Source organism: Hyaena hyaena, unplaced genomic scaffold (assembly GCF_003009895.1).
Source record: "Hyaena hyaena isolate Hyena2069 unplaced genomic scaffold, ASM300989v1 scaffold_286, whole genome shotgun sequence".
NCBI classification, from domain to species: Eukaryota; Metazoa; Chordata; class Mammalia; order Carnivora; family Hyaenidae; genus Hyaena; species Hyaena hyaena.
Window position 1 is genome coordinate 1,392,239 of NW_024080918.1, and position 12,873 is coordinate 1,405,111.

The following is a 12,873-nucleotide window of genomic DNA, read 5'->3' on the forward strand; positions in this document are numbered from 1 at the left end:
AAATAAAATAAAAAAATAAATACCTCTTTGAAAAAAAAATGTTCTTGATGAAATAAAACTATTAATTTTTTCAAAAAAAAAAAAGACGCATGCTGTAATTCCTAGATAAACTACTAAAAACCCCATAAATATATAACTTAAAAGATTAAGAGGTATTAAAATAGGATAATAAAAATACATTTTTATTATAAAAGAAAGCATTCAAGGAGGAACAGATAAAGATATAAAACATAGTGTGGTGCCTGGGTGGCTTAGTCAGTTAAATGTCTGACTTCAGCTCAGGTCATGATCTCAACGGCTCATGAGTTCAAGCCCTGCGCTGGGCTTTGTGCTGACAGCTCAGAGCCTGGAGCCTGCTTCATATTCTGTGTCCCTCTCACTCTGCCCCTCTCCCACTCATGCTCTGTCTCCCAAGAACATTAAAAAAATTTTTTTAAACATATAAAATATAGAGAAAAAAGCAAATGGCAGATGTAAATATAACTACATCAATAATTAACATTAAATATTAATTGTCAGAGGCGCCTGGGTGACTCAGTCGGTTAAGCATCTGACTTCGACTAAGGTCATGATCTCACAGTTCATGGGTTTGAGTCCTTCATTAGGCTCTGTGCTGACAGCTCAGAACCTGGAGCCTGCTTCAGATTCTGTCTCCCTCTCTCACTGCACCTCCCCAAGCTGGCACACTGTCCCGTTCTCTCTCAAAAATAAATAATAAACATTAAACAAATTTTTTTAACTAAAAAAAAATACTGTCAAGACTGAATAAAAAAGCAATATTTAACCATATGATGTCTGTAAGTGATACTTTTATTAGTATTTTTAAAAACTGTTTATTTTTGAGAGAAAGTGAGAAAGCACAGGGGAGGGGCTGGGATGGAGGATCTGAAGCAGGCTCTGCACTAAAAGCAGAAAGCCCAATGTGGGACTCAAACTCACAAACCATGAGACCATGACCTGAGCTGAAGTCCAACACTCAACTGACTGGCTACCCAGATGTCTCTGTAAGTGACACTTCAAGTTCAAAGATACAACTGGTTGAAAGTAAAAACATGAAAAAAGAAGATATACTATGCAAACAGTAACCATAAAAGAGTTTAGGTGGCTATGTGCACATGAAACACAACAGACATTAAAAATGTGCCATCGGACAATTTAAGGGATGGGACAGACAATATGGGACACTAGACTAAGGGACAATACATTAGGAAGATATAATAATTACAAAGGGATATGTATCTAACAAAAGGATGCCCAAAAAGACATGAAGCAAAACTGAAACAAATGGAAGAAATGAATAATTCAACAGTTATAGATGGAGATTTCAAAACTTTGCTCTCAGTAATTGATAGAAAATTTGGCAAGAATATAGAAAACATAAACACCACAATCAACCAACTCAAAACAACTCTTTTAATATATTTCAAAACAGCAAAATATATATTTTTCAAAGACACATAACATTCTCAAGAATAGATCTTATCCTAGAACACAGAACAGTCTCTTTACTTGAAAAGGACTGAAATCAAACAGAGTATGTTCCAGAACCACAATAAAACTGAATCAGAAATCAGCAACAGAAATATATATGGGAAATCCTCAAATATTGGAAATTAAACAACATACTTTTTGATAATCAATAAGCCAGAGAATAAATAACAAGAGAAATTAGAAAATATCTTGAACAGAATAAAAATGAAAACACAACAAACATATCAAAAAGGTATGAGATATGGCTAAAGCAATGCTTAGAAGGAAAACCACAGCTTTATCAGATTATATTAAAAAGAAAGAAGAATATAAAATCAGTAATCTAAGCTTCCATTTTAAGAAACTAGAAAAAGAAGAATAAATGAAACCTTAAGTAAAAGAAACAAAAATAATAAGAATCAGGGGAGAAATAATGAAATAAAATACATCAAGCAAAAAAAATGAAATTACAAGAAATCAACAAATCTTACATTAAAGGAGATACTTAAATTTGAATAATAATGAAGGAAGAAATACATCTTAAAACTTGTCGGATATACCAAAAGTGGTACTTACAGGAAATTTTGTGGTCTTAACTGCTTATAATAGAAGGGAAGATGAAAAATGAGTTAAAGAAGAAGAATAAACTTAACTGAGTAACAAGAAATAAATGATAAAGATAAGGTGAGATATAAATAAATTAGAAAACAAAATTTCAATGAAGATGATAAAAGAAAAAAGTAGTTTGAAAAGAGTAACAAAATAGACACATCTCTGGTGAAAAGCACAAATAAATAATATTAGGAATGGAAAGGGACATTACTCTGGTCTCACTTATAAACATAAACGTACATACTCTAAACAAAGTACTGACAAACCAAAACAATGTGTAGAAGATCAAAGTTTTCAGAAAAAGCACATAATTATCTCAAAATTTTCAGAAAAAGTATTTAAATTTAATAATATTTCACATTCATTCATGATAAAACAAACACCCTGCCCCCCAGCAAGAAATGGATTTTCCTTAATGTATAATCTTCCAATAATGACACGAACATTAATGATGGCATGTTAGAAATATTCTCTTTAAAACCAGGACCATGACACAGATGCCACTGTTGCTTTTTCTATTTATTTCACATTATGTTGGAGGCTCTAGTCAGCACAAAAGAAATAAATGATTAATGGACTGAAAGTTATTTGGAGAAAATGATTAAACATGAATTGAAAACAATATTTAGCCAAATTATTAGAGACGAATCTAGGTGAATGACTGTTTAGAAGATCACAGTCCAATAATCAACTGTGCTTTTATAAATCAGCAAATAAAACAATTCTCAATGAGATGCAATTTACACTAATAAAATAAGATATCCAGCAATTGCTCTAATAAGATTTATGTGTAAAACTTGCATGAAGATAATTAAAAAATTCACTGAGTTACATTTTCAGTTAAAGACCTAAATAGGAGCACCTGGGTGGCTCGGTCAGTTAAGCATCTGACTTCTGTTCAGGTCATGATCTCAGGGTTTGAGAGTTTGATCCCCACATCAGGCTCTCTGCTGTCAGGACAGAGCCTGCTTAGGATCTTCTGTCTCTTTCTCTCTGTCCCTTCCCCACTAGCACTCTCTAATTCAAAAATAAACATTAAAAAAAAAAAAGACCTAAATAAAGCAATATATAAATAGATCCCGTAAGTGATCTGCTTTAATACAATTTATAATTTTATATGGAAGATCAAAGGTCCAAAAAGAGAATGAACATTCCTGAAGAGAGATATGAAGATGGAGGTAGGGAGGGGCATCTTGCTCTAAAAGATAACAAAACTTACCATGAAAATAAACAATTATGAAAATAAAGAAGTGATACAGTGAGAAACTGACCAATAGCCCAGAAAAAGGCCAAACATGTATGGATACTTGATATATGACACAGCATTACAATTCACTGTGGGAAAGGTTATACTAATCCAAAAATAGTGCCAAGGAAACTGGTTACATGCAGGGGGGTAGCATAAGGGGCAGGGGAAGAAAGAAATTGTTTTTTTTCCTCACAGCAGAGAAATCAATTCCTGATGATTAAGCACATAAAGGTGAAAAACAATTCTTCAATTTTTTTAGGGGGAAAAAAAAGAACATATGATCACAGGATAAAGATTTTTAAATATGACAAAAAATTACATGTTAAAAAAATTAAACTTAACTATTTTAAGACTTTTATTCATGAAGACGGTACAGAAAAAGTAAAGAGCATCCACAAACTGGAAGATAACTTGTAACACATATAAAGGATAAGTATCCAAAAAAGATAAAAAGAAGTTCTATAAAATCAGTAAAATACACAAAAGGATAGAAAATGGGGCAAAAGACATGAGCGGGGGCACAACTTTAGCAAAAACAGTACACACATGAAAAGAGGTACAACCAAATTAGGAATCAGGGAAATGCAAACTCAAAGCACAATGAGATAGCTCTTTATCACTAGTGAAGTACTGGTCAGAATATAGAAGTATTTGGTCAGAATGTAGATGACCAGAAACATAGCCTTATTACTATGCAAGTGCAAAATGATACAACCACTACTTTGGAAAACATTTTGGCATTATCATGTACAGCTGTACATTTACACACCTCATGACCCAACAAATTCTTAGGTAAATATTTAAGAAAATTTTACATATATGTAACCTCTCAATACATATAATCTCCAATTTATCTCTAACCAAGACCTCTTCCATATATCATCAATGAGAATTTCATCCTTCTATCCTTATTGCTCAGGCTAAAAACCTCAATACCATCTATGAATCTTATTTCTCTTCTATCCCATATACAATCTAACAAGAAATTCCAGTGACTTTAATTTCAAAATATATATCCCCAAAAAAAAGCCCTTGGAATGAAATCACTTCTCAACACTCAATGTAATTGCTGTAGCCTAAATCATAATCTCATTCTTGGATTATTTCAGTAGCTTCCTAACTGTTTCTCTACATTCTCTTAAAAGTTAAGTATGATCATATTCCTCTGTTCAAAGCCATCCAACTGCTCCTCATTTCACTAAGTATAAAAGCTTAAATCCTCACAAGGGTCAACAAAGCCAATGCTCTGTCCTCTGCTCTTCCATATACTTTCCCTGGCACCTCTTCTATAACCCTCTTGCTCACTAAATTTCAGCATACTGGCTTCCTTACTGTTCTTCAAACACATACTAAGCATGCTCCTCCTGCCCTAGAGCTTTTGCATTCATTGTTCATGCATTCATTTTTGCACTAGACATCTCTCAAAAATAAGCAGGGGTGAAGCTGCAAGGATGCTAATTTCATTACATGCAAAAATGGCTAATTTCTTTATAACCTTCAAGTCTTTGCTAAAAGGAATTCTCCATGAAGTCTACCCTGACCCTCATTATATAGAACCCTAACCAAGAGACATGAACGAACTGATTAAAAAAAAAGAAAACATAAAAAGATGTTCAGCTCCATTCATAACAAGTGAACAGAAAGTTCAAACTACACTCAGATACACTCTCTGACCCATCAAACTAGAAAAAATTATTTGCAACTGCAAAATCTTGAGTAAAGGCTTGAATAATATTTACATAATCTCAAAGTATCTCCACCGTCAAAACTTATTACAAAGGGAAAAAACAGAAGCTATAATGAGAAAATCATGTGACTCCTAATAAAATGTACATCTGTGATATACCTGTCAAAAGTACATAAACATATATAATCATGAGCAAATATCAAGTTCATATTAAGTGACATTCCACAAAAGTACCTGGACTGTGCTCCTCAAAAATGCAAATGTCATTAAAAGCAATGACTGAGACTTACTGAGGAACAGTTTCAAATTAAGGGAGGTTAAAGTCATGAAAATGGAATAAAATGAATGAGCTGGGATTTTTCTTTTGCAAAAAATAATGCCACTTGGACAACTGGCGACATCTAAATAAGTTGTCTAGATTACATAATAATCAATGTTAATTGTATGATTTTGAGAATTATACACTGTGCTTATTTAAAAAAAACACACTTGTTTGTAAGTAAAACATAATAAATTATATAGGAGTCAAGAAGCTTCATGTCTGTCATTTACTCTCAAGCATTTCAGAAAGAATATCAAAGAAAACCATGCGTGATACAATTTAATATTTAGGAAATCTAGATGAAGGTATACTTGAAATTCCCACTTTTTTTATTAAATCTGCAATTATGTCAAACTAAATAAAACGTGTACACATTCCTATATATATAAAATTGCAAACTCTCTATACTCCAAGCAGCCCTGAATCTCTGTCCTACTTTTTAACTTTAGTAACCTACCCCACTACCTGTTAACACATGAAAATTTACTTTATTACGTTCATGGTTTGTCACTCTTTAGAATGTAAGCTCTGGGTGGGCTGATATTTTGTGTGTATATGTGGCATGGTACTTAGTGCACTGACAGATCCCAAATTCCTAAAACAGATCCCAATAAACAGCAGGCAATCAATAAACATTTGCTGGAAAACTGACTAACTGAATAAAGAAATGACTACATCAGGAAATGTGAAAGAATGTCAATAATAGTATGGTTTGAGAGCAAACAAACATAACCAAAACCAAATTTCCTATACAAAAAAAAAAAGTTTTAAAACTTGATTCTCTCACCATACTGTCACAAACTATTTAAAGGGAAAATGTGAAAAGTGAAAAGTGGATGATTATCTTGAAACCAAGAGTTTTATGAGGACACAAAAAATATCATCAAATGTTATCCTTATGTCAAAATTTCTAGTACTAAAAAAATCTATGAGGAATGCTTTTCAAATGATATTAAAAACAATACAAGTACTATATAAGATATTAAATGACAAAAAGTTTACTAGGCATAAAATATAATACATTTCTATAAAATAAGTCATCAGAGCTTTTTCCTATAGCATTGAGAAATTCAGTTATGAAATAATCTATAGCAAGTAATATGCCAACATTATAGCTGAATCAATTCATTATAAAACTTCACCAGCCAGTACTTTAAATTAAATATCAACACATGAACAAATAATTTGTCAAATGTGGTCATCCAAATTTATTTAAGATTTCTAACATTACCTCTTCATCATTAGGGTCTACTACAGTTTCATCATACACTCGCTGGTTGTCAATGGTCTTTGGTATAGGCTTTGGTGGAGCCTAAATAAAAGAAAAACAGATTAAGTTTTAGAAGGATTTTACATGAATAATTTTTCATTTTGGTTAGGGAAGAATAACAGAAATCTATAAATAAACCAAAGCCTCAATCTGTTCCTCATTTCCATTGCTACATCAATCCTGATATTAATACTGAGTAAGTTTTTTTTTAACTAAGCAAAGACCTAAACATACTGGAAGAATTGCTAACTGTGTGAAATGGTCTAAAACCATGCAAAAGTAGCAGAAAGAAGAAATTGGGACCAAAGTAATTATACACCAAGAAAAACATCAAATAGATTGGAAAAAATTAGAGTAGACCCTTGAACAACATAGATTTGAACTATGCAGGCCCACTTATACATGAATTTTTTATAGTGCAAGACTGTAAGTGTATTTTCTTACAATTTTCCAAATAACATTTTCTTTTCTCTTATTTTACAGTAAGCATACAGTATATAATACATATAACATATAAATATGTGTTAATTGACTTTATGTTATCAGTAAGACTTCAGTCAATAGTAGGGTATTAGCAGTTAAGTTTTTGGGATTTTCATATGTGCAGGAGTAGAGATGGTATTCTGTACCCCAACCCCATTTTATTCAAGTGTCAAATGTACAAAGGTGTATGTATATATATGTATGTATGTGTGTGTGTGTGTGTGTGTGTGTGTGTGTGTGTGTACCTTTGTTCCAATGCTTTCAGAAAGCTATTCAGAAATAAATAACAAGGGGTGCCTGGGTGGTTCAGTCAGTTGAGCGTCCAAATCTTGATTTCAGCTCAGGTCATGATCCCAGGATGAGGGATTGAACCCCATCTGGGGCGGCTTTAAGCTAAGCATGAAGCCTGCTTGGGATTCTCTCTCTCTCTCTCTCTCTCTCTCTCTCTCTCTCTCTCTCTCTCTCTCCCCCCCCCATCCTCTCTCCACACAGATGTATACATGTTCTCTCTCTCTACTCTCTCTAAAATTAGGAGCGCCTGGATGGCTCAGTGGGTTAAGCGTCCTACTTCTGCTCAGGCCACGATCTCACGATTCGTGGGTTCGAGTCCCACGTCAGGCTCTGTGCTGACAGCTAGCTCAGAGCCTGAGGCCCGTTTCGGATTCTGTATCTCCCTCTCTCTCTGACCCTCCCCTGTTCTCTCTCTCTCTCTCTCTCAGAAATAAATAAAACATTAAAATAAAAGTCTTTAAAATTAAAACAATACCAGAAATAAATAATCAAAGCTACAAATCTCTCTGCTGAACTAACAATTCCAGTTTGAGGCATTTATGGTAAGACATAAAAGAGAGAAGCAATTTATGAATGGCAAATACAGCAAATATCCAAAACCAGGGTAACGACTATGACACTTCAACATAATGGAACATTTTTAGAATTGGCAATCATGCATACTCAGCTTAGACCAAAAAACTGTGTAAATGAAATGCTACAGAGCAGGAATACAGAACTGTAAGCATATACTGACTAAAACAAATTTGAAACATATGCATGCTAGCAGAGTTAGGAAGAAATATGAACTGATAAACTCTTTAGGATTCATTTTTTATTACTCTATGAAACAAATATTAAATTTTAAGTAATTTTTTTAAAGGAGGCAGTTCTAGGATGTCATTTTTCAGTCCAAAACACAAGAACAGTTATATTTCCAAAGGTGATTGGCAATATTTGCTGTAACTGGCTGATTACTGAGCGTTAAAAAAGAATAACAGTGCTGATAGAATTCTGCATATCAAAACAGTGTAAAACTGGCAATTTCATGGGATTTAACCTAATCTATTAAGAGAAGGCATGAAAAAGCAGAGCATTTAATTTTTATATAATCTTTAAATTTTCTTCTTCCTCAAAAATGCTTACCATTCCTTGGTATCTCATCTTAAGAAATGATAGAGGAGGAAGAGTTGGATGGTCTAAAAATTTTGCAAGCATAAATCAAAATCTAATACTAGCTATAAATAAAATGAAATTAAAGGAAAACAATTTAGTTGTAGAAGTATTTAGCAGTTTTTTTTTAAAAACTGTCAATAGACTTCATTCCTTTTTTTTTTTTTTGGAAGATTTTATTTTTTTTTTTTTTTTTTTTTTTTTTTTTTTTGGAAGATTTTATTTTTTTTATTTATTTATTTATTTATTTTTTACAAATAGTTTATTGTCAAATTAGTTTCCACATAACACTCAGTGCTCATCCCCACAAATGTCCTCCTCCATGCCCATCTCCCCTCCCCCCTCCCCCCCACATCCATCAGTCCTCAGTTTGTTTCTCAGCATTCAAGAGTCTCTCATGGTTTGCCTCTCTCCCTTTCCCCCACCATTTCCGCCTTTCTTCTCCCCCTTGTTCCTCCATCAAGTTCCTCCTAATCCTCCTATACGTGCAAACATATGATATTTGTCCTTCTCTGCCTGACTTATTTCGCTCAGCATAACACACTCAAGGTCCATCCATGTTGCTACACATGGCCAGATTTCATTGTTTCTCATTGCCATGTAGTATTCCATGGTATAGATAAACCACATCTTCTTGATCCATTCGTCCGTTGATGGACACTTAGGCTCTTTCCATGTTTTAGCTATTGTGGAGAGTGCTGCTATGAACATTGGGGTACACGTGCTCCTATGCCTCAGCATTTCTGTATCCCTTGGGTAAATTCCTAGCAGTGCTATTGCTGGGTCCTAGGGGAGTTCTATTGTTAGTTTCCTGAGGAACCTCCACACTGTTTTCCAGAGGGGCTGTACCAGTTTACCTTCCCACCAACAGTGTAGGAGGGTGCCCGTTTCTCCACATCCTCGCCAGCATCTAGAGTTCTCTGATTTGCTCATTTTAGCCACTCTGACTGGCGTGAGGTGGTATCTCAGTGTGGTTTTGATTTGTATTTCCCTGATGAGGAGGGATGCTGAGCATCGTTTCATGTGTCTGATGGCCATCTGGATGTCCTCTTTGGAGAAGTGTCTGTTCATGAATAGACTTCATTCCTTATCAATAACACAAAAATAGCCAAATCCTTTCTGGATGTATTAACTTTGCTCTCTTCTTTGCCATAGTCCATCCAAGTATATCTCAGTCTCCTACTTGCCATTCTCACTCTTCACAGGTTCATATCCCCTGTCTCAGCTCTCATTCCTACACACCTCAATCTTACAACAGAAGAGGCCCGTCCTGCCGTTCTTTGCTTCAAGTCACAAGAACTCCAACTACAGGCCTAAACTGGGAAGCTTCCCAAAAAGCTTTCCAAAGTCAAGAAGAGGAGTCTCTATCTCTCAAACATGTAAAATAAGCAAGCTGAAATAGACATAGCATTTACGTGAAATTTTGAAGGAAAAAAAAAGCAAAACTATTGTGCTCATTGTTTAGGGACACAAACCTAAAGGTAATAAATAAATGTATGGGAAAAAAAATCAGTAAGGGGAAAACAATCAGTAAGAAGCATCCAAAGGACTTTGAAAATTATTTGCTACTGCATAATTTTCTAAGCTGAGTAAAGAATAGAAAGAGGCTTGTTATTTTATTTTCATATCTTTTATACACTGGAAATACTTTATATTAGGCTTTAAAAGAAAGTGATACAACATAAACCTCACATAAACCTAAGGGAGCATTCCTCAATAGAAGACAGAAAGCAGATAGCTAAAAATGTTATTTACCTTATCACCAAGAGCTTCTCTCTCTTTTTTAAGTTTTTTCTTAATTGCCAACTTTTCCTAAAAGGTTTAAAAAAACACAGAAAATTACTGAGAAACCACCAGTTATATCACAAACACATACTGAAACTACACATTACTAATGCTATAAATACTTAAACTGAGCAATCATTGTAATGTATTAAATACCTTGACACAGATTTTCATACCTAAGCTATTGTAAAACAAATAAGTTAGCTAATCACTAAACAATCAAGGTCTTCTTCAAAAAATTGAAATTGGCAATGTATGACTATTTAAAGTTTGTCTTTTTACCTTTTACTTTTTATCTTATTATAAAGCCTTAAATTAAGTGAAAATGTAAAACATCTAATAAACAAGTTAACAAGTTTGTGTTGCTGTTTTATTTTGCATTCCTAACAAGTTGCATACTAAAGAAAACCATGATGGCTATGCCGGTTGCTTCTCTTGGAAAGTACTAAAAATAAATGAGAATGGGAGATCCGTTTTCAGATTGCTTCCAATAAGCCACCATTAGTTATTCATACATTTTATAATCAAAATATGCTTTTAAAATTATTAGGAACTTGCAAGGTGAGTTATATTTGTACTGTAGGTTGTACATACTGGAGATTTCTGAACAGAATGCTTTCTTACACACAATATAAAGTGCCCTCTTCCCGAGCCCCCCACGCCTATCCACCCTCCATCCATCAAGTCTCAGATTATAGTGTCAAGAAGTCTCCTAGGAGGCCCTTCCCGCAAATGCGCTCACCAGAATGTTAGATTCTCTACGTACTCCAATACTACTCTGGAACTTACAATAATGAGTAAGGCACTATCCAGGGCCTTAAAAGTTTTAGTATCTAGTAAGAGGAGACAGGCAAGTAAAAAGATTATATACGTGAACTTTTATGATCTACAAGAATAAACAGAGGCTTGCGTCCGATTACAATTAAGCACTGTGACCTTGAGCTTTACTTATCTCCTCATATTTATCTTCTACAACAGTATGAGGATAACGCTACAAATAAAGTTACCAGAAACTTCACAGTAATAATTTAGGTAAGAGTTGCTACCCCGGAATCAGAAAATCATCACTGGAGTCCCGTATTGCCTGTATTACAGACTCTAGGAATTAGCCAGCGTTAGGTGGACGGGGTGAATGAAGCACAGAGACGGGAGGCTTTCTCCTCCCAGGTCAGCAGGGGGATTTTTCACCGCTGGGAGAGCGGGACTTCTTGCTTTCATTCCCAGTCAGGGAACGTAGGGAGGGGCTGGAAAGGAAGAAGAATCCTCGCCGCTCAGGCAAAATGCTGAACCTACACAGAATCCCCCAACGCAGTGCGGGGGGACCAGGACCTTAGAACGTCAGCCTCATCCTTCTAGAGTAATTACCTCCTCCTGAAAGCCAAGCTAAGGCTACCACGCAAGAACTATTCCCTTCCTTACGGTCGCGTGCGCGCCCGCGCGCGCGCCGATGTAGCGCATGCGCCCTACCGCCGCGGCGCCGTCATACCTTCCGCTGCTGCTGTTTCCACCGCGTGAACATTAAGTGTCGCCGTTGTTTGTTCTTAATTTCTGAAATGCTGAAGCCTGGGGGAAAGGCAGCCGCTTTCGGGGGCTGGACCCCGCTTTCCATCGCTCCATTCTCAGCGACTGCAGCCTCCTGAGGTTCTTCGGCGGTTGCTTTACGTTTCAGGCCTTTCTTTCCTTTACTGCAGCTCTTATCCAAGGCCTTCGCCATGGTGTTTGCTCCGTAGCGTCTGTACGGAAACGGAAATAGCTTACCTCTCTGACTCCCTTACCTAGTCTTTTACTTCCGGGGTCAGCAAGTTCTTAAAGAAAAACGTGAACTGTTTTGTGAGCCTCAGCAGTTGAAGAAGGTGCTGAAGTTTAGTTCTGAGCAGAGTTTACGGGGGTTGCCTTGCTGTATAAATAGTGGAATGATGAGTTCCCAGAAATCTTTATTGAGCGTCTATTATCTGTCAAGCCCTCAAAATATTGGAACAAAAAGTCTTTGCTGTATAAAATTTACATTCTACTGGAGAAAGACCTGAAATGAGCACACAAAAAGTGTGGTGACCTATAAAGTAAGACATGGCAAGGAAAAAATAGAACAGGATAAAGGAAGATGAGAGGGTAGTGAGGCAGTTGCAGTTTTTCAATAGGATTGTTAGAGTATCCTTCGTTGAAAAAGTTAACATTGAGCACAGATTTGAAAGAGGTAATGGGTAAACTATGAAGTTATTTGAGAGAAGAGCTGCTCATCTGAGTAAAGCTTTTATCTAGGAAAAAAGCTGTCCATGCATGGGAAACCTACAATTCCAAGATTCCTAGTCAGCAGCCAGCATGGTATATTTGGGAAACACTGTGGAAGCCAGGAGTAATATGAGAAAGGAGGACAGTAGGTAGGGGAAGGGTTTAGAAGTAAGATTGTGTAGGAGTTTGTAAGAACTTTGGCTTTTTTATGTGAGATGCACATTTCCTGGGGGATTTTAAGAAATGACATGATTTGACTTACATTTTGAAAGTATCATGCAGGCTCTCCTTTGGAGACTATAGTGGAAGGAAAGGGAAGGAGG

At 35.5% G+C, this 12,873-nt stretch overlaps 1 protein-coding gene across 1 annotated transcript in view; it reads right to left on the minus strand.

Moving 5' to 3' along the window:
• RPF1 (ribosome production factor 1 homolog) overlaps positions 1-12,056 on the minus strand; it is a 26,539-nt gene extending 14,483 nt beyond the window's left edge. Inside the window, exons 1-3 of the mRNA XM_039246904.1 lie at positions 11,808-12,056; positions 10,292-10,348; positions 6,572-6,652 (exon numbers count right to left, since the gene is read on the minus strand). Coding sequence (XP_039102835.1) covers positions 6,572-6,652; positions 10,292-10,348; positions 11,808-12,035 — 366 coding nt within the window. The 5' untranslated portion in view covers positions 12,036-12,056. The remainder of the gene's footprint in view (positions 1-6,571; positions 6,653-10,291; positions 10,349-11,807) is intronic.
• Positions 12,057-12,873: the final 817 nt, after the last annotated feature.